This window comes from Cydia strobilella, chromosome 1, assembly GCF_947568885.1.
Source record: "Cydia strobilella chromosome 1, ilCydStro3.1, whole genome shotgun sequence".
NCBI lineage: Eukaryota > Metazoa > Arthropoda > Insecta > Lepidoptera > Tortricidae > Cydia > Cydia strobilella.
In genome coordinates, this window is record NC_086041.1 from 16737876 (window position 1) to 16761442 (window position 23567).

Below are 23567 nucleotides of genomic sequence, written 5' to 3' on the forward strand. Positions count from 1 at the left end.
TTTTTTATAATATATTTTTTTGTGATTTCTTGCCCTATTAAAAACGTAAAACGTAAAAATATGCAAGACTGGCAATCCAAAGATTATGAAAAGAATGCAACATTGTCATATATTTATGTCGCAGTCAAAGAATCCGCCCCTTCCGCAGCGCCGGAGCCACCCAGATCCAAAAGCCTCCCCCGCCCCCTGCGCCCCTAATAAATCCGACGAGCTCCAGATTTGATGGACACCCCAGCGTTTTTCATAGTTTTGATGTGCAGCGCCACGCGTGGTAAATTAATGAACTAATTCGGACAAAATGCCGCGGCAAATTACGAGTACAAACGGCCCTGTTAATGTCATAAGGTAGGTATTTTAACGTAATAACGTTTGTAAAATGACGCCGTTTGTAAAATGACGAATCTTAAAATTTTACTGCGACATTTATACCTACCTTATTAGTTATTTAACTAGCAACATATTTTAATGACGGTTTGGCAACAATTTGGCCATCGCACGGTAACGGCACAGTCATAAAAATTGCTACGGTTACTCAGGTTCCAAAATATGCGCTAACGGTTCATAATATCCATAATTCGTCTAAATTTTAACAAAAATGCCTTCAAGTGTACAAAAGCATGCACTACTAGAAATAAAATAACACAGTATTAAAACATCGCACTTGTATTGCTAAGTGGCAAGCGTACAGAGCAACGCGGTGCCGCGCTTCACCCAAAAGTCCGGAATCTCCTTGCCGGAGGGCATGTCCACAGCCACCACGAAAGCGCCCATACGCTTCGGGTAGTAGTAGCACGGGCAGATGTATCGATCTGCAAACATACTGTATATTAGGCAACTAACATAGAAACCTAACCGACCAACAACGCTGTAGAGCAAAGAGTAAAGTAAGTATAATAGGTAAAGAGATCCCTCTTGAAGCATTTTGTGGAAACTCATTTCAAAGCACCATCTCTGATTTGCTCCCGAAACTAACTATGTGTGCGTGCACATCTACATATGCATCCGTACGTGTACTTTCGTCCTACATAATATTAGGTCTACTTGGGCGATTTACAAGTCAATTTTGATGACTCGTAAACCGTCCAAGTAGACCTAATATTATGTAGAAAAGGTTTTAAAGAGTGGAATTAATTTAACTAAAACATAATAGTAAAGTAAGTATTTTTATTGCTTTCAATTTGGCATACAAAGATATATATACTCAATATTTTATTGCAAACTCACAAAGTAATTGTACAGGTGGTAAACTTATAAGCTAGGTCTTTGTGAACCCTGTTGGGCACTGCAATATACTATAACTACAACTATAACTATAATTTACAATTCCAAGGAGAGGAGAATTTTTGATTAATTATTTTAACATACAATCATTATAAGCAAATGTAAAAATAAGAATTTAAATGTCAAAAATACACTCTTCGTGTCGAAAGTTTTAATTGCAATGTCATTTGTCATTTATTATTCAAAACATTAAGTATTATATTAACAAAAACAAATAATCTATAGATATTATTGAATTATAATATGTCATTAAAAAATTCGCTTAGAGTGTAATATGACTTATCTAATAATAACTGTTTAATTTTATTTATATATATATTATCATTTTCTTCTTCTTTTATAGAGTCCAGGAGTTTATTATATATTTTAATAGACATTACTAAAGGGCCTGATGACAGTAGTTTAAGTTTACAAGGTGGTGGGATTAGTCTATTCTTGTTACGTATGGGTCGTGTAGAAGGTAGGTCCTCTCGTTTTATATAGAATTCCCTGTGCTTTCGAACGAACTTACACATTTCTAATATATACATAGATGTAAGGGTCAGCAGTCCAAGTTCAGAAAAATATGGTTTGTGGGTTTCGATTTCGTCAAGTGTTTTATTTATTAAGATACGAACAAGCTTTTTCTGAAGGGTAAAAAGTAATGGAGCGTTGGTACTATTACCCCACAGACTAATACCGTAATTTAGCCAGGCATATGCATACGCGTAATATGTTGTTAGGGCTGTCTCTAAATTTGTCGTTACTTTAACCTCCCGAAGCGCATAGACGAATTGAGATATTTTTTTCCTAATTTTCTCTACATGAGATTTCCAATTCATGTGACTGTCTATATCTAAACCGAGTAATGTAGCGCTTTGCACGACTTCTAGCCGAGTATCTTCGTAGGTGTAATCTATATCTAGTGGCGTTTTCTGGTATGGGTAGAATGCAATTATTTTGGTTTTCTTATAATTTATATCGAGGTTATGGTCTCTCATCCAGGAACTGATTACATTTAGGTTAGCTGTAAGTTTCTCATTGACGTCTTCAGGGTTTTGGCAAGCTGTAATTAGTGACACATCATCGGCAAATAGCACACAGGGATCATTTATGATTTTGGGGAGGTCATTGATGTAAATAAGGAAAAGCAAACATCCAATAACGCTTCCTTGCGGGATAGAGGCGTTAAGAGTTTCATAATTCGATTTGACATTTTCTATTTGTCCAGTTGCAAAGTTAAAGTGTTCTATCTCAACTAGTTGCTTTCTATCTTTTAGGTAAGATTTTAGCCATCCGAAAGCAGTTCCGCGAATTCCTATCCCATATATTTTATTTAATAATATGTCGTACTGTACCTTATCATAAGCTTTGGTCATATCCAAAAGTATGCCAATGGCATATTGTTTCGAGTTTAAAATCTCTAAGATTTCTTGAACATACTTGAATACCGCCAAGACTGTTGATCTATGCTTCCGGAATCCGTTTTGCTGGTCGTTAAATATGTTATACTTTTCACAGAAGGCATAGATCCGGTTACACATGGCCTTTTCGAACACTTTGGATGCTGTTGGTAACAAAGCGATAGGGCGATAATTATTTGGGTCTAACACTGAGTTCTTTTTGTGAATAGGCTTTATAACAGCCATTTTCAACTGATCCGGAAATGATGCCTCATCAAAAGATTAGTTCACTAATGAGCACAGCGGGTATGCAAGTTGTTCAGCGCAGTATCGAAATAAGGATGGTGGAAGTTCGTCAATTCCATAACTGAATTTGTTTTTTAAATTTCTTATTATTTTAGTTATTTCATGAACGGTTACAGGTGTTAAAAACATAGAGTTTTCGATTTGCTGCTCAACAGGTCGTCCTGTGACAGGTGTAATACCAGTTTGACCTTTACTTATGGATGAAAAGAAACTATTAAATGTGTCAGCTAATAATTTAGGCTCTGATATTACGTTGTCACCAATTTGTAACTTGATATTAGTTTTAGTTTTTTTCGTTTTTTTGTTAGTCCGCTCGTTAATTACACTCCACATCGTTTTTACTTTATTATTTGATTTTTTTATTTTATTTGCATAATGTAATTTCTTTGCTGTGTTTATCAATCGTTTCAAAAAAATTTCATAGTTTTTGTAGTAATTACGAAGCACTTGGTTATTTGATTTTGTTACTAATATTTTTAATAAACGCTTATTTGTACATGATAATTTTATTCCTTTGGTGACCCAGTACTTTTTGTAGTTACATTTTAGTTTAAGTTTCTGTTTTGGTATACATTTGTTTAAAATAGTTTCTAACGTTTGTGTAAATGCCGTATAATTATCATTTACGTTCCTATTGGGTCTTATTATTAAGGACCAATCCTGTTGACAAAGTTCATTTTTAAAGCATTCTATATTTTTAGAGTTAGTCTTTTTTCTGTTGTCCAAGTCATTCGTTGTTTTTGTTGTTGAGGTAAGTATACATATATAATGGTACCGCAATGATCAGAGAATCCTAGTTCTTTGACACTAGCATGAACATTATTTTTGAAATTAGTAAAGATTAAGTCTAAGCACGTTGGCGTAAATGATGATGTATAGTGTGTAGGTTCCTTTATATGTTGACTGAATTTATACTCAAGCATATGATTGATAAAGCGACTACTTTTCGAATTATTTTCTAAAATATTAATATTGAAGTCACCTCCTAAAATTACTTTACATTTCGAATATTTACAATTAACATACCTAAGTATCTGCTCTAGTCTGGTGTAAAATAAATCCTCCTCTCTCCTATTCCAATACATAACAATTATAACTGTGTTTAACTTAGACAACGAAATGGCACAAATTTCGAGCACGTATTCGATCCAAAAATTCGTGATGTCCTCCTTTGGCGTGTATTCGATGTGGTCCTTTAGTAGTATGCAGACGCCTCAACCGACTCTTTCTTCGATAAGATAAGATAAGATAGTGCCTAATAAGAGCAGGTGTAAGTACCAAGTTGGTACCAAGTAGGTTGAATCCATCACTTGCAGCTTCTGACTCTACATATATCCATTTTCTTTGCAATAATTATCACATTAGGAGAATTTGGGACCTACACCACGCCACGCTCTGTAGCTCCGTACTGTATAGCTTCTTGCATGGTTACTCTAAATTATTACCGACACAACAATGGAGGTACTTACAGGTACTCGGACTTAACCAGTCCTTTGCGATGCGTCCTCTTTGACCGCCTCAACCCAACCCAAGTGAACGAGTCTGTCCCCGTTACTCCGTACCCCACCATTTGCTGAAACTACCGTGTTGCCAACAGTATAATGTTACTTTCCCAGCTACCCCTGTATTAATCGGGGTAACGTACTAATGTTGCCACAGTAGAATTATTATTTAACTGCTATCTTAAATGTTAACATAAATAAATCATGACAGTACACAGTTTGCTCCAGATATTTTTTTTAATATGAGTATTGGTCATAATTTGGATCCATCTTGTAACTGAAGAATTTCAGGCATAGGCACAGAATAACTAATAGGTAGTATGTCTTGTTTAAGCAGGTACCTCCACAGATGCGCTCCAGTTTCTTCCACGTGTCTAGCGGAATCAAATCGCATGATTTTTTGCACAATGTCCTCTATCTTTTTCATAGCTAGTCTTTTCATCGCTAGCTGCCGTGAGCGCCAAGTATGGTAGGTATATCATTTTTAACTTCGAGAATATCTAAACCCCCCGGCATTGCCTTGAGCACTATTAAAATTTTAAGCCTCCAGGTGTTTGTAATATTGGGAGGCTAATTTCCCTATTCTCGTGTTTAATTCAATTCAATTCAATTTATTTTTTAAGACAACACTGCTAATGCTTGCCTGGTCCATTTTACTCGGTTACACTTTAAAATGAAATGAAATTAATATATTTTAGAGAAAATATAAGCTTATTTCTGTTTAATTTATTTCTGTCTGACAATAAACAACAGTTGCCAGGTAACAACATTATAAATAAAGAAAGGTCTTGACAAATTAGGTATATGCAACCTGTATGCAACCTTCTCAATGTTGTATTCATGCCTTAAAATTGTATATGTAAGTTGTAAAATTAATTGACATATTTGTACCTACACAACCCAAAACTTTAAAATAATGTAATTTATCTCATATAATTAGATTAAATTTTTGACGTGTAATATGTAACAATATTATTAATAAATGAGTATGAGTAGAGTATCAATTTTATAGTGACATCCGGTGACGTAGTTTCCATAATCGGAAGTCTACGCAATTTTTCTGTCTTTCTTCAAATTGCCCCCGTCATCCTTCATTTTTACTGACGTTAACTATATTCCTAGTGTCTCCCCCCCCCCCTGCTGTAGAGTCAGGCGTGTGTCACTCCGCGTCGCGCGGTCGGCGGGCTGTCACCAGATCTGGTGTCGCATACAAATATGTCTAAAGCAAATAAACACTGCATCGCAGCTGGTTGCAGGAACAATGAAAAAAATGCTGACCACATGTATATATAATACTAGCGACCCGCCCCGGCTTCGCACGGGTGCAATGCTGATGTATTTATAAACCTTCCTCTTGAATCAATCTATTAAAAAAACCGCATCAAATTCCGTTCCATAATTTTAATGATCTAAGCATACATAGGGACAGACAGACAGCAGGAAGCGACTTTGTTTTATACTATGTATAGTGATGTCGAATCGGCCACGTCAGCCTTCTGTACGTAGTAGGTACTATTATTTATTCTGTGGTAGAGTAGACTTTAGTCTATCTAAAGTTAGCCTTCTATACTGTAGACTAGCTGAACAATCTTTGATTAATTATAACTATTTTAGACAAAATGTTACACTTACACATCGTTAGCTGTCTATGACTAGGGTCGTTTTCTAATTTTAAACAGTACCTTTATGCAGTTTAACAACCTCCAAATAGTAGGTATCTACCTTGTTGAGGTATAACGTCTAGTTATAGTTACAAAAATGCGACTGGATCTTCTTACTGTAATTTGTAAAAGTTACCACTATAACTTGGCCAGCATCAATAGAAATATCATTATTTTACAATTTTTACATACCTGCAGTTTCAGTATGGTGGAATATAGTAATAATGAGACATTGTGTAAATAGAGCATTTTTGACACGTTGTGAGACTTGTGAGAGTGGTTCACAGAGAAGGTATTAGTAACAAGAAATATGCGAACTATGAATGCTTACTTCGGAGCTTGCGGCCTGTGGCGCGGATCGGCTTGAAGTGGATGGGAGTCATGGGGAACACCAGCTGCATAGGAAGCGGCTCCTGCAGATACCCATCCTTGCGGAACCATGACGCGCCTTCCAAGTACTGCCCTCTGCATAATTTATAGAGAATATTTACTGTTCACTCATAATCAGTTTCAACTGACAGTATTCTCTAGACAGTTGTGACTATAGGTAATTTAAAATGAATCATCGGTAGGATGCGAGCACCCTTTTTTAAATTTGATAAAAACTGTTTTTTTTTTTATTCTGCTGGCGCCCACATTTTGTGTTGATACTGAACTACACAGACTGTTTCACAACTCGGAGGTATAAAGCAAATGGGGTAAGAGGGTGCTCGAAAGAACAGAAGGTGCGACAGACAGCGCAGGCTGGTTTATCTAGGCTTTAGCTAACGGATTGTGTGTCACGGTATGTCTGTATAAAAAACACAGACCACTCCGCCTCTATTTTTAAGGATGACAGGCTACAAAGGTGTGTTTTCGATTGACTTACTATCTAAAGTCTGCAACTTAACCTCAGTCACTCTAACTGAGGTTAACAAACTAACCTGACGTAGACACCGCCATCCCGCGGCGGACGCACGAATGAGGACTCATCCATAGGCATCACCGTGAACTCCCAGCACAGCGTATCTATAGGCCAACCTTCTCCGCGCGCAGTTGTCTGTAAAGGTCATCATACAGAAATTTGAGAGAGGGATTCAGCAACAATAAACGACTATCAAATTAGTGTGGTCATGATGGTATAACTTTTTACGGGTGACAATAGTAGTTTATGCAACTGATACATAATGAACTAATTATGTACAGTTGCATACACTACTTTATCTACACACACATCATAAGTACTCTAAGATGGGTTCAGAAGCCGTAGGGAAATGACCTGCATTGCTCCCTGTAATGGTACAGTCGCCATCAGATATATCGGAGCGGCCAAGGCTCTCGCAAATATCTGAACACGCCTCTATTGTCAAGGCGTTAGAGTGCATATTTTTGAGCACCTTGGCCGCTCCGATATATCTGATGGCGACTGTACATTACTACCGAGGCGTAAAGTAAGGGGTTGCCGGCCTCATAACCATCCGGCCTTACTTCGTTCGGCCGACTATTCTTTTCGCTCGGCAACCCCTTACTTCACGGCCTCTGTAGTAATGTACTTCTCACGCTGACGTGTGTGTATTGCTATTCTCAAACATGCAATGAAATAATAAAATTAGGACTACAAATTTTAAACCCCTTTTTAACCACTTTACGGGTGAATTTTTAAAAACGCTGAAATTACTTTTCTTGTATTCTAATAATATGCCTTTATACGAGATTCAAGTCCCGCACTCAAAGAAATGTTTGATCTCTAGACAAACTTTCAACCCCCTTTTCACCACCTTGGGGGATGAATTTTCAAAAACGCTAAATTCAATTTCTACTCTTTTAATTATATACCTTTTTACAAAGTTTCTAATTTCTAGCTTAAAATTAAATTTGAACCCTATACAAGCTTTCAACCCCTTTAAGGGGTGAATTTTTAAAATCGCTGAAATTACTTTTCTTCTATTTTAATAATATACCTTTATACAAAGATTCAAGTCCCGCACTCAATAAAATGTTTGATTTCCATTCAAACTTTCAACCCCCTTTTCACCACCTTGGGGGATGAATTTTTAAAAACGCTGAAATTAGTTTTCTTGTTTTTTAATATAATACCTTTTTGCAACGTTTTATGTTCCTAGCTTATAATAAAATTTGAACCCCAAGACAAACTTTCATCCCCTTTTCAACCCCCGTAGGAGTTAAATTTCCAAAAACGTCGAAATAATTTTTTTGTAAGCGGCTATTATGCCTTTCTAGGAAATTTCAAAGCATTTGTAATGTCAAACTTTTCAACCCCTTTTTAACCCTTTTAGGGGATGTATTTTAAAAAACGCTGAAATTACTTTTTCTGTATTCTAATAATATGCCCATATACATACAAAGTTTTAAGTCCCGCATTTGATAAAATTTTTGATCTACATACAAACTACATGAAAATTCATCCCTTAAGGTGGTGAAAAAGGGGTTGAACTTTTTCACCACCTTAAGGGATGAGGGAAATTACTTTGTATTTTAATAATATGCCTTTATACAAAGTTTCAAGTCCCGCAATCAAAAAAAATTATGATCTCCATACAAACTTTCAACCCCTTTTTCACCACCTTAGGGGATGAATTTTGAAAAACCCCTTCTTAGTGGATAACTGGATACTAACGTCATAAAAGCTATCTATTGTGAAAAATTCAGCTCTCTAGGTACAACGGTTTGGGCTGGGCGTTGATTTAAGTGAGTCAGTCAGTCAGTTAGTCATGACTTTTACGTTTATATATATAGATTACACTATTAACTATTCTTTATAATCTATAAATTCTTTAAAACTATAAAAGCTTTGCTTGATTAGCCAATTTTTAACCGACTTCAATTTCATAGAAGGAGGAGGTTCTGTATTCGGTTGTGGCAATTTTTTTTTTATGTATGTTCACCGATTATTCCGCGACCCGTGGTCCGATTTGAGTAATTCTTTTTTTGTTCGAAAGGCGCTACTTCCAAGTTGGTCCCATATTAATCTAGTTCTGATCTGATGATGGGATCCCTGAGGAATTGAGGGAACGCCTCAATTTTTAAAGGCACATGTATGGTGATTTGGGTGTTTTCATAAACAACTTGAGCATTTTCTCTCGAAAACGACCAATTTGATGAAGTGGACCTGATGATGATGATTGTTTTGAAGATAGTGATAATGTTTTTTTTTTAATGTAGGATGTTCAGCGATTACTCCGAGACCCGTGGTCCGACTTAAACAATTCTTTTTTTGTTTGAAAGGAACTACCTCCAAGGTGGTCCCACATTAATCTGGTGCTGTTCTGATGATGGGATCTATGAGGAATTGAGGGAACTCCTCAATTTTTAAAGGCACATGTATAGTGATTTGGTCGTTTTCTTAAGCAACTTGAGCATTTTTTCTCGAAAACCACCAATTTGTTGAAGTGGAGCTGATGATGATGATTGTTTTGATGATAATGATTTCAGCGATTACTCCGGCACCCATGATCCGATTTGAGTTATTCATTTTCTGTTTGAAAGAAGTTACCTCTCCAAGGTGTTTTCGTAATATTTTTGGTTTTGATCTGATGATGGAATCCGTGAGGAATTGAGGGAACCCCTCAATTTTTAAAGGCACGTGTATGGTAATTTCGGTGTTTTCTAAAGTAACTCAAGCATTTCCTCCCCAAAACCACCAATTTGATGTAGTGCAACTGTAGCCTAACCACGAGTTTGACACTAAATATTCTTCGTAACTTACTTTGTACACTAATATGCCAGTACGAGCGAGATGCATAAACAGTAAGTTACGCACACGATAGCGAATATATCAATGTCAAACTCGTGGTAACGTCCCTCGTATGTGTATTATGATTTTTGATGTAGGTAGTGTTGATAACAACCAAAGAGACTGAGAGGTGAAGTTAGAGGGTATTAGTGTTTGGGGGGTTTGAGGTTGGGGGTTGAGGGGAGGTGAGTTGATGGGTCGGGGACTGATGGGTTGGGAGTTAAGGGATTGGGGGTTAGGGTTAGGAGTTAAGGGGTCTGGGGTTAGGGGTCGGCGAATGGCGGTTGAAGGGTTGGTAGTTTAGGGTCGAGGGGTTCAGTGATCAGGGGTTGATGTGCTGTGAGGTTGAGTGATCGGGGGGTTTGAGGGATTGGGTCAGTGGCGGGGCGGAGAATGGATTTAGTGACAGGAATGATTTCCCAGACGGACTCGAGGAAAATTCTGATTATTTTATAAAGTTTACGAATTTACAGTTGAACATGATTATGTTTTTCATTCATGTGTCACGCTCTTAACAATGTCTTACAACTAAAAATGGAAAAATAAAAACTTTTATAAAAAAAAGATAAACCGACTTCAAAAAGGATGAAATAAAATATTATCCTTTTTAGGGTTCCGTGTTTAAGTATATGCGTTACCAACTGATTTTTTTTTAAGTCGGTGCCCAGCCAAGTACTCCAAGTAGTAACAATACCAGTCAAAAATAATCAGCTTTATGCTATAAATCCCTTTACAACTGTACAAATATTATAAACGTGAAAGCAATTATGTCTGCCTCTTTGTTACCTTTTCATGGCTAAACAACTGAACCGCTTTAGCTGAAATTTTGCATGAAGGTTCCTTGAATTGTTTTATATTTTGAAATGTAGTCCTCTGGATAAGCGACAGAAAATAACTCAGTCCCAATCCCACACTTGCGTTCTATGACTGTTCAAGAATTAGTTAGAAATGCTCTTTAAAAAAATAACACGTCAAAACGTATTACATTTACACTAACGTGCCGACAAGCATGGTACGAACTGCGCCAAGAAGGTTCAACCGTGTGTTCTGTTCTGAGGTGTACATAAAGTTCGTTTATTGTCGTCGTGTAACGTTGCGTCTTACATAGGCGAACACTCGCGAACGCGAAGCGAAGCGACGCGGCACGGCGCGGCCGGCCTAAGGCGTTCGCGTTCGCAACGAGATCGCCCACGTAGGACACTTCTATATAGGTATCAAAGGATTAATTAAGGCGCCGTGCCGCGCCGCTTCGCATTCGCGTGTTGTTCGCCTACGTAGTACGCTGCGTTAGGTAATCCAACGTACATACTTATATAGCCGCATCTTTATCGAATTGCACCAAAATCACTATGAATATATGGTTTAAAATTTGGCTTGGCACCGACTTCAAACATATCAGATGGTAACGTATATACTTAAACACGGGACCCTAAAAAGGATAATATTTTATTTCATCCTTTTTGAAGTCGGTTTATCTTTTTTTTTTTAAGTTTTTATTTAGCTTTGCTTTAAAGAAACTAAGCGTTAACGCTTCTGTTTTAGAGACTGGCAGCTTGTTGTATACTACCGTACCAGCAAAGCAACATATATACTCGTAGTCTGTCCGGTTTTTTTATTGTATGTGAAATCGTTTTTAGCAAGTGCGCGTAAACTAATCGCATTATACGCACACCTTTAAATTTACTCCAACAATTTGGCCATGTGATCGTCTAGTTAGTACTGCCGTGCAATACTTAAACAACAGTAAGTGCAAAAAGTGAGTTTCGAGAAAAACGCATAAAACCCTTTCAAACTGGTTTTTTTTTGTGTTCTCGATGATTATTTACAAATGCTTGAATGTCAAAATATAGCATGGATTACATGAAATACGAATACGTGAACAATTTTCTATTTTAACAATTATTGAATAAATTGCTATTTTTCAAAATTTTACAGTTTTACTGTACCCTCGGATAGAAGTAAAAGCACAATAAATGCAGAACAAAGTGCAGTAAAAAAGCGGATTACTATAAACAACCCTCGTACACTAATAGCTATTTGAATTAATTTGCAAGCTAAAGTACAGTAATCATAACTATTTACTGTAATTTACTTAGGATACTTGGTCATTAAAACACATATTCAAGTCAAATTTGGACATCAAACTAAGAAAGAAAGCGATGGATTCAGTCGTCACTCCAACTCTTATTTACGGATGTCAGACCTGGGCCATAACTAATGAACTAATAAGTAAAGTACGGGTATTCTAAAGAACCGCAGAACGCAGCATGCTTGGCATCAAATTATTGGATAAAATAAAGAGCGTCGACATCCGTAAGAGGACCAAAATTACTGATGCCGCCGAACTAATTTGCCGACTAAAATGGAGATGGGCCGGGCACATAGCACGAACAAAAGACGGCCGCTGGAGCGAACAAATGCTACATTGGTACCCGCGCGACGGTAAGAGATCACGGGGTCGCCCGTGGCGCCGCTGGCGGGACGACATCGAGGCCGTGGCTGGCGTAGCCTGGACAAGAATTGCCGCAGACAGAAATACATGGCACACGATGGAGGAGGCCTATGTCCACAAATGGACATCTCAATAAATATTTATAAAATAAATAAATACAATAATTATTAAATTACTTATAGAATTAAATTATAAAAATGCATGGAACAATAATTTTAAAACTAAATTTAGTACTTATCTTTATAATTGTATAAATTTAAACTGCATAAATTATGAATATATTATTAATACTAAATCTATTTACAAAAACCACTGCATGTTTTGTAAACTAGTGTAATATTTATTGAAATAAATGGCTCTACTACTACTACTACTTAGGATATATATTTTATATATTGATTGAGTTCTTTGAGATACCAACACGTCGTGGTACAAATAAGGTATGTGTATAAATAATACACGAATGTATATTAAAAAACCGTAATTCACATCAATCATTAAAGTGCAATTGTATTATACGTAAGAAATTAAATTAAGTATCTCTTACTAAGTAGTTGTAAAATATTACTAATTAATAGTAACCCGTAGAGTATCACAGAAATCAAACTTTTCTCCATGGCACTTATTCTGTGTAACCAATTCCTACAGACTATTATAATCTAACTTGTGATTATGTCACATACAAATTCAATGAAAATGAGATCTTTATCTTAAAAGTAAGTTTAATCTCGTCTATATGCTGAATACTGGTAAAAAGGGTAAAAATGTAAAATTTTGAAAAATAGCAATTATTTATTCAATAATTGTTAAAATAAAAAATTGTTGACGTATTCGTATTTCATCTATTCCATGCTATATTTTGACATTCAAGCATTTGTAAATAATCATCGAGAACACCAAAAAAAACGGTTTAAAAGGGTTTATTTGCGTTTTTCTCGAAACTCACTTTTTGCACTTACTGTTGTTTAAGTATTGCACGGCAAAGTTAAGGATATGACATTTTGACTGCATTTTAATTAGTAATTATGCTGAAATATCAATAACATTTCATACACAGTACAAATATTTTAGAACATTTATATTGTACTGCATTTAACAGTTTTTGGCGTAAGTATTAACTTCTGTTTACTTGTTAATTTAGGATTGACACGAGACCTTTACTGTATTTTAATTAGTGAAGTCTCAAAATTCACAGCCGACAACTTTATTACGGCAGTTTAGTTAGTTTTATCTCAATAATTTACTAAATTCTTCTGATTTACTGTACACGGTGGCTTCGATTTTTATATGTTCCCATTGTCATAATCGCACGTGGACTATATACATGTGTGCGTCTTGACATGGTGGTCCAAGATCAAGAAAAAACAAAATATCGCAAAAGTAGCACTTACTGTTGTTGAAGAACTGCACGGCAGAGTAGTTATAGGACCCCTCGAAGTGAAGCGCGGAACCCCACCCAAATTATTTAATGAGTATTAGCTAAATTTGGGACTAGTTTTATTTCATTACTAGGTTTTGCCCGCGACCTCGTCTGCGTGGACTTAGTAACAGCAGCTAAAGTAAGTATAGCGCCTGGAAAAATTCTCATAGCAATAATTCAATTTGAGCATATTATTCACACAAATTAGCAGGCACTTCATTAATTATCTCAATTCCAGCCCGCTTTTTAATTTCTTAAGGGATGATTTTCGGGATAAAATATATCCTATGTCCTTCTCAGGGACTCGACCTATCTCTATGCCACATTTCATCTAAATCGGTTCAGCGGTTTAAGCGTGAAGAGGGAACACACAGACAGACAGACAGGCATTTATAATATTAGTATGGATTATCTAGATCTTAAGGGAAAGATATTTATAGTACTGAAAATACATTTTACTACGGTAATAAGACATAATTTAAAAAATATTTATAAGTTGAATTTATTAGTGTAATGTAAATGATGTTATAAGTTTACTACATATGATGTTATTTAGGCAATTGCAGGATATATAGTACAACCGGATTAATTCTAACCTCGAAATCCTTCCAGTTACGAAATTTGGTATGTATGTTAATTAAAGGTCTCTTTTTCATGTCCACACTATTTAGTCCATGGGCCAGCTAGCCAAATTTTGGAAAATAGTATAATTTTGGGGGTACCAAATTTCCTTTTCACAGCAGTTAGATAGGCTTATTATGATGTTAAAAAACCATGATTAACATTTAAGTTGATAACAACGCCATCTCTCGCGCCGGCTTAATACAACCATGTTGTGTGGTCGGGAGGTAAGTCATGCGCTAACGCATGTCCTCAGAGGTGGTCAAGGTTGTGAACCTTAATATGCAGATGTCGCTAGTGACGTCGTCATAGTTGCAATGATTAAATTCGCGTTGATTGACGGATGGTCAGCTGGCGCAATTGGTAACGCATTGGACCGGCAATCCAAGGATGTGGGTTCGAGTCCTACGTTGACCAGAGTTGATTATCGTTGATTTTTTCATTGTGATTGACATCTGTATATACAATTTATAGATTGTAAACTAGATATTTGTATAAAATGTTGCGAGATAGGGCCATTAAGTAAAGTACACCCCCCAAACGATGGACAATCTTGGGCAGTATTATTTAATTTTAATGCTGCATTAATAAGGAATTTTGAGCCTATTATCTATTATTAAACGACGTGATAAACCGGATGAAAACTCTTTACTTAAGTTATATTGAATTTTTTTCTTTGTAGAATCCGTTAGTTACGCTGACGACATCTAATAAGTAAGAAATAAGTTTCCCAAGTAAATAGAGAACTTTGAGATTTTATTCTTGGGTTTATTTATGAATACATCTTCTGGTAAAGCCGTAAAGCTTGTTAAATGACAACTTCTCTGCTGTACTAATACTTGTCAATATGTTTTTATTTTATCTGGTCGTTGCCTGATAGTTGTGGTGTATGCGAGTTAACAAGATTTATGATACATTGCTTCTGCAACTACATAATCTTTAGACGTTACTGCATTTTTTTATCTCCTCTTTCAATAGCAATTTCACGCAGTTTCTTGTGTGCGTCAGTACTAAGCTCAAGAACTTGAACTAATGGTTCCCTAGATCGGCTTATTTTACACTTTTCACAGTAACAGTCCAGACGGTAGGTATATATCACGTCGTTTAGTAATAGGCTCAAAATTCCTTATTAATGCTGCGTTAAATAACACTGCCCAAGATTGTCCGTCTTTTGGGGGGTTCACTTCACTTAATGGTCCTATTTCGTCACATATTATTGATATTCACACATCTAGTTCACTTATTTTGTAGCCAAACACATTTTTACTGACGAAATTTCTATTTACAACGAATAGGTACCAGTTTTTACCTGTATCAAATCAAAACCAATATTACTATCATACTACTATTCAGGGCTCGGAACCGGTATTGAAATACCTGTTAACGTCGTTCCAAAACCGCTATATTAATTCGTTTATTAGAAACCGGTTAATTGATGGAACGCCAACTAAAACTCTGACTCAATTCTGAGCCATGTCTATAAGCTGTTTTCAAGAGTCATTACAAACCGTCTCGCACGCAGGCTAGATGAAGTCTCCAGTCTCCTGAACAAGCCGGCTTCTGAAGAGGCTTTAGTATCGTAGACCACATCCATACGCTCCGGCAGGTAATACAGAAGACTGAGGAGTATAACCTGCCTCTCTGCTTAGCGTTTGTGGACTACGAGAAAGCCTTCGATTCGATCGAAACCTGGGCTGTACTACAATCTCTCCAGAGGTGCCAACCCCAGAGGTGTTGGATTACCGCTATATCGAAGTGCTGAAGTGTTTGTACGAGAACGCCACTATGTCAGTCCGACTCCAGGACCGGAACACGAAGCCTATTCCGTTGCAGCGGGGAGTCAGGCAAGGGCAAGGGGATGTTATGTCTCCTAAACTGTTTACCGCCGCTGCATTAGAGGAAGTTTTCAAGACTTTGGACTGGGGAAGGCTTGGCATCAACAAAAACAGCGAGTACACCTTCGGTTTACGGACGATATAGTAGTCTTGGCTGAGACCATGGAGGATTTGAGTATGATTCTCGATGACCTCAGTAAAGCTTCCGAGCGAGGTGGTCTGAGGATGAACATGTACAAGACGAAGATCATGTAAAATGCCCATGTAGAACCAGCTCCCGTTACAATCGGAGACTTTACACTTGAAGATGTAGACGATTATATATACCTAAGACAGACTGTCCAGTTAGGTAGGTCCAACTTGGAGAAAGAGGTTAATCAACGAATCCGACTCGGATGGGCAGCGTTTGGGAAGCTACGGCACATCTATTTGTCCAATATTCCGCAGTGTCTTAAAACGAAAGTCTTCGACCAGTGTGTGTTGCCACGTTGTCAGTGATGCCATATGGAACTGAAACGTGGCCGGTTACTGTGTGCCTCATAAGAAGGCTCAAAGTCACCCAAAGGGCAATGGAGAGGGCTACGCTGGGAGTTTCTCTGCATGATCGCATCAGAAATGAGGCCATCCGCAGCTGAACCAAAGTAACCGATGTAGCCCTCCGAATCGCTAAACTTAAGTGGCAGTGGGCGGGGCACATTGCACGTAGAACCGATAGCCGTTGGGGCGGAAAGGTTCTCGAGTGGCGACCACGTACCAGAAGTCGCAGCGTGGATAGGCCCCCCACAAGGTGGACTGATGACCTGGTAAAGGCCGCGGGAGTCCGCTGGATGCGGATGGCGCAAGACCGGTCATTGTGACACTCTTTGGGGGAGGCCTATGTCCAGCAGTGGACATCTTCTGGCTGATATGATGATGAACAAAAAAATTAAGTTTTCTTCTAACCGGTAAGAAGAGGGAACGGAATTTTACGGTTCGCGGGGAACGATATACTACCGGTTACTGCGGCCTTTCGGAGACTCTCGGTTTAACTCGTTGTCATACGTGAAAGAGATGGCAATAACTTACTCGTTCAATATTACTTCGATATTTTCAATTTACTTAACCGGTTAATTTCGTTCCTCAAAAACGAAAGGCGAACGCATCTCAACGTTATCTAAATATAACAGTTTCTTTAACCGGTAACAACAAACGGAACCGAAATCCTTTTCGTTCCCGGGTTTATGAATGAAAAGAAACGAAATTCTTGTAAATTATTAAAATATATTGTTTGTATATTGTACTCGTATTTTATTTGTAGCCGAACACATTTTCACTGACGAAATTACTATTTAAACTGAATACTAGTTTTTACCTGTAACATTAAAATTAATATTAAGATAAAATAAGATAAAAGATATTTATTCGTGACGATCACAACACAAGTACGAACTGTCATACTACAATTACTCTAAATTATTGCTAAAATTATTAAAATGTACTAAAAACATAATTTTTGTACTCTACTACTTCTATCTGAAGCTTTTTGTTCTGTACGCAGTTATTTAGTCAACGGTGAATTTCAACGGAAGTAAAATCAAATTCATGTTTCCATGTGTTCTCTCTCAGTGGTCAGACCCATACAATTTATACGTCAAATTAAAGGTAATTTAATACAATATTTTGTCTCATTTAAAACTTTTTTGTATTATACATGATATTTTGTAAAAACCTGATTTAAAAAAAAAGTATCACAAAAAAAATTGAAAATTTTCAATATTTCTTTAATTACTAATTAACGGTTGACTTAATCGATACAATATATATATAACAACATTTCAAGCACACATATAGAGGTATGATTAAAAAAAATGAAATCGGATAAATATTTCTCGAGTTATGGTTGATTTTTCAAAACTCAATATCCGCCATCTTGGATTGGCGGCCATTTTGTTTAGCTACCATTTTGAGATGGCAATCATGGTTTTTTAACATCATAATAAGCCTATCTAACTGCTGTGAAAAGGAAATTTGGTACCCCCAAATTATACCGATATCTTGGCTGGCCCATGGACTAATTTGACATTTGGGGACCTCGAGGAATCGCAGCCATCTTGGAAAATGTGTACCATCCTGGAGAAATTTGCGTTTTACTCCAAATATACGTTCTCTATGAAAATATGGTGTAAGGCAACATTAAAGCTTATTAAATTCTACACAAAAAAGTCCTAGATATCTTTGCGGAAAAAATACATCTTGTTATAGAAAATAATAGCTGAATCCAGATTTAGTGCTTATACACTTTCAGGGGATATTCTCTTAATAGGAAACTTGTAGGAATATGAATTCCACTTTTGTCTATAATAAGATGTATTTTTTCCGCAAAGATATCTAGGACTCTTTAGTGTAGAATTTAATAAGCTTTACACCATATTTTCATAGAGAACGTAGATTTAGAGTAAAATGCAAATTTCTCCAGGATGATAAACATTTTCCAAGATGGCTGCGATTCCTCGAAGTCCCCAAATGTCAAATAGTGTGGACATGAAAAAGAGACCTTTAATTAACATACATACCAAATTTCATAACTTTGGAAGGATTTCGAGGTTAGACTTAATCCGATTGTACTAATTATGTTAATATATGAATTTAAAAATATTGTTGGTGTATAACATAGAAGTAGCACTCCAGGGATAAGCCCATTTACAACCTAGCAGTTTAAGATTAATTATATTTAACTATTACCTTCTAAACGATGTGTGACATGTTCACGCGTGTTACTTCGTATACTCGATGCAGGTCTGAAAGCTCTTACTCCGATCAGCAATATTAATCGGGCCATCTAACCTACCTTTTTAGCCAGACGGGCTATGACCAACGCTTCGCAACCTAAGCATTCCTAGATGATCTGATGAAAGAAGCGCCAAGTATCAAATTACTCATCAATCAAATTACTTATCTTTGTTATTTTTGTTCAAAAGCTAGGGATACTAATCCCATTTCATACATTACATTTCATTCATTTATTTAATGATTAATTTTTTACTTCCCAATATCCAGAACTGAAAGTCTAGACTGAATTTCTAGTCTTTTAGATGTATAAACGAAGTACTAAGATTATTTGCTAACTATTATGTGTTACGAGACAAAAATATCATGTTGAGCACTATTTCACTCAAAATTCCTATTGGACTGTTCTTGCCTGCCAAGGGGTTCCTAAAACAAACTCTTATATCCCAGAATAGTCTGTATAACTAAACCCAGCTTGATATTTTAGGAATTTATTTTGTAAATACCTTTAAAACCTGACTGTGATACTCAGTACATACTCGTCGTAAGAAAACCAGAAATTTAATAGATAAAAATAGAAGTAAGATTTTGTAGAAAACATTAATTCTTTTTCTTGATAAATTAATAAGTAGGAAGATTTTGGCAATTAACCCTTTGCCTTTAAACACCAGTTTTAGAATAATGAAACCAAATTTTTAAGTCCTTCAAATAAATATATATCAACCATATATATATATATATATATATATATATATATATATATAGATTTCTAGACCAAGCATTAAAAACGACCCTAATTCTCAACAAATAGTGTGTGATTCTACCCTACTCCTACCCTTTGACCCTAATCTAGTATAGCAAACTCACAGATCGAACTTACCATTGACCTAGTGCCTTGGAAGGCAGAGTTGTGCCGTTCCCGGTAACATTCCCCATTTTGAATGGGAAAATTTCTCGATCGGTAACATTCTCCATGCAAAATGGGGAATTGGGTGTTACCGGCAACGGCAGAACTCTTTGGAACATACACAATTGTTTTCCCTACGAGAAGCTGTAAAGTTCGGCAGGCGAAACCGAGAATGCAACCTACAGGCCAGTGTATTTGGCTCCCCCTCCTACGCCCGCGGGCATGGTGGTAGGAAGTAAGCCGCCTATAAGGAGCGTGCATAAACTGTAGAGGGCAGCACAGGAGACGTCAGATTTTTGGTGTGAGGCGTAAATGTGTAGTTTATGGTTCCAAAGTAGCCCTCAAGATGGCAGCACTTGCTTTGGCGTGAAGTGTCAATGTACATGTGATGTACATGTTTATGGTTCCGATTCAGGCCACAAGATGGCAGACCCTCCAACGCGCACGGCCCCTATTCCGTCACAGATCTCCCGAGTTCGAACTCGGACTGTGAGGATCGATCCTCACCGCGTGAACATTTTTTGTTTTTTTGTTTTTTTTCATCTCTTTTCGTGTTTGCTTTCTCTTGCAATATTTTACATTCCAATTTAAGTGAACATTCTACTTTATATATTTTTTGTTGTTTTAAGAATTTTGAACTACAAAAGAAAAACTGTAAGTATGTGGCTTTTGGAAACGCATTCTAAAATTTTACATGTTTTTAACTTCTACTTACGCCACAGTTTATTCTATAAGACACTAGTGATAAGCAATAAAGCATGGAATTAAGTGCTTTAAGTTTCAATTGTTAGAATATTCAATGATGGGATCATGAATGAAATATGTGACTAAAGAGGATTTTAGTATTACAAGGTGTTTCTTCCTATTTTCTATGTTTTGTAATGAAAAATGAGATTAAAACTAGGCATACGACCAGTCAAACCTACCACGCACGGTTTAGGAGAAAAAAAAGCCCTATAAAGTTTTTTTTTCTTTTTTTGTGTTTTTTTTTATACTAATTAGGGTTTCTTACAGGGGAACGAAAATTTGATTATTTTTGCGCTACGACGCACGTTTTAGGAGATACAGCCCGTTTTTTTTTTTTTCTATATGTTTTTTCATTGTGTTTTTCAATATTACTTAAGGGATTTCAAAAGGGGAACGAAAATTCGATTATTTTTGCGCTACGACGCACGGTTTAGGGGATACAGCCCTATAAAGTTTTTTTTTATTTGTTCATTGTGTTTTTTATTGTATATTACGTTAGGGATCTCGTACGGGGGAACGAAAACTTGATTATTTTTGCCCAACGACGCACGGTTTAGAAGATACAGCCCTATAAAGATTTCTGCATGTGTAGATTTTTTATTTTTTAGTGTTCCGTGGAAGACTTTGTTTTGACAATCGAAACACTTATTTTCACTTGTTTTTTTTTAATATTAATTAGGGGTTCCTTACGGGGAATGAAAATATGTATGACTATTTTGCGCTAGACGTAGTACGGTTTTGGAGATACAGCCATATAAAGATTTATTTTATTTTATTGTGTTTAATAATATTAATTAGGAGTTTTCTAAAGGGAAACGAAAATTTGATTATTTTTGCGCTACGACGTACGGTTAAAGAGATATATCTCTATAGCATAGCTCCTATAAAGAGGAAAAAAAAATATATTTCAGCTGTTTAGCCTGTTCATGAACACAGACGCCCTACTTGAGTTCTGACAGCTGTTCCAAATTTAAACTCATAACCTAACAAAAATCTATACTGTAATAACATTAAAGTACAGATTTTACCTACTACCACAGACAAGAAAGTTCTCATAGTAAAACTGGTTGTAATAATGCTGGTCATTTCCTACGGTTTATGAACGTGTTTTCTAAACTAGCACCAATGATATGTGCGTAGATAAATGCATGTACGCTATTTCCTTTGTCAGAGGACCAGAACGTGTACTTATATCACGAAGTAACCATAGCTTTCGACTTACCGTCTCAAACCACCAATAAGTCATTCATGGTATATGTCATGGGATCCTTATGGGTATTCGGCCCTCGGGACTCAACAAAATTATTATGGATCAAGATGTTGAGAATTCCAGTGGCAGTAATCAGCGTCGGCAGCAAGCACAGAGTGGGCGGGGAGCTAAGCGCGTTTGGCCGAGCGGTGAGGGGCCCCCGGGAACAGCTCGGAGCCACAATTACCTGCATTACAGCGGTGAGGAAGCCGGTGGGGGCTACCAGAGCCGGCAGCCAGCACAGTGTGGGCGGGGCACGAGGCGCGTTGGCCCACGCGGTAAGGTGCGCCCCGCGCAGGAATAACTCGCGGCACCACGATCCTAGCGGCTTCATGGAGGGTCGAGCTGCGGAGTCAAAACTCACCAGTTAGGCTGGGCTGAACATTACTCTGTGTGTATTCTTACAGCGATGGAAAATGAAGAACAAACACTAAATAGCACGTACCTTTCTGCCAGAACGTGGGCACTTTACCCTCGAAAATGCAGTTATACATGATCTCTAGCATCTCTGACATGACCACCAGTCCCTCAATTGCGCGCCTCAGTTCCTGCAATGCAGAGCTAGCTGTTTATAAACAAATAAAAAAATGTTTTTAAAACGACATATATTCCCAAAACAGAATGACGCAAGTGGGCATCATGATATCAGGCTACCTCGTGCATTGCTTCTTCACGTCGGCTTACCTTAAGTCCTGACACAATGGTGTTGATGAGAACGTTAAAGTAGCCGATCTCCTGCAGCAGAGAGACGCACATTGGCATCACGATTTCGGGACCCATCATGCGCTCGGTGGTTTCCACGTCAATTTTGTGTGGCAGCTTTGTCATCATCTCCAGAGCCAATTCGTCAACCTGCGGGAGAAGTTGGTTAGCCAGCTCTAAGTAGGTACTCGAGCGGGGCAACGGGTAGGTAGTTTGCATCAGCAAAATCCGAAACGATGAGGATAATCATTGAAAAATTAAAAACGATCCATATACTACAGGCTTCTGTCACTTTTGGTTTCAGTTGGAACCAGAGTACCTAATCTGTGGGTTTTTACCCTTATTGGCTTATTTTTATTCTAGTATAAGTACGTTTCCACGAACACAATAAGTATAAAGGTTCTAACCCGCCGTAACAATACATACCTAGAATCGATGGCCTAACTTTACCTTCTGATCTTCGCCACCACCTGCGCCTCCTCCGCCAGTGGAAGCGAGAGAAAACAACGTCGAGCACAATATAAGGGCGTCCTGAAAAACAAAACGAATCTTTCGATGATGCGTCTGTCTAAAGGCAATCAAACAAAACAAAACCCACTGATTTGTAGTGTTCATGTGATCAAGAAGTATAAGCGCCCTGATAACTGACCTGAGCGAGCGTGGCTACGTCGGCGGAGGCGTGCTGGCCGACAGACTCTGCGCGCTCGTAGCCCGGCCACAAGTCCAGGAAGTCGCGGTACGACTCCAGGCTGCCGTCGCGGGGTATGTGGTACGCGGGGATGGTCGCTAGTCTAAAATAATCAGATATAAGTTATAACAAGGTGCGGTTTTCATTCTAAACTTAGAAGTCTTGCTAATTAAGTCGGAAGTGGAGGACCCGTGAGAAACCGTCTTTTCGTCCAAACGACTACCTAATTTCTCCCTGGATATTACCATTATTGATTTTTTTTTAACACAATTTGTTGTATATCAACCACAACTATGCCCCTTCGTTTGATTTTTT

General features: G+C 37.3%; 1 protein-coding gene across 2 annotated transcripts in view; it reads right to left on the reverse strand.

Annotated features, from left to right (window-relative positions):
• Positions 1 to 645: 645 nt before the first annotated feature.
• Positions 646 to 23567, reverse strand: part of LOC134745556 (dynein axonemal heavy chain 2) — a 172141-nt gene continuing 149219 nt past the window's right edge. For both annotated transcript variants that reach the window (XM_063679634.1, XM_063679623.1), the window contains exons 75-82: positions 23214 to 23355; positions 23015 to 23095; positions 22547 to 22714; positions 22308 to 22410; positions 22050 to 22207; positions 7056 to 7171; positions 6464 to 6597; positions 646 to 809 (exon numbers count right to left, since the gene is read on the reverse strand). In XM_063679634.1, coding sequence (XP_063535704.1) covers positions 670 to 809; positions 6464 to 6597; positions 7056 to 7171; positions 22050 to 22207; positions 22308 to 22410; positions 22547 to 22714; positions 23015 to 23095; positions 23214 to 23355 — 1042 coding nt within the window. In that variant the 3' untranslated portion in view covers positions 646 to 669. The remainder of the gene's footprint in view (positions 810 to 6463; positions 6598 to 7055; positions 7172 to 22049; positions 22208 to 22307; positions 22411 to 22546; positions 22715 to 23014; positions 23096 to 23213; positions 23356 to 23567) is intronic.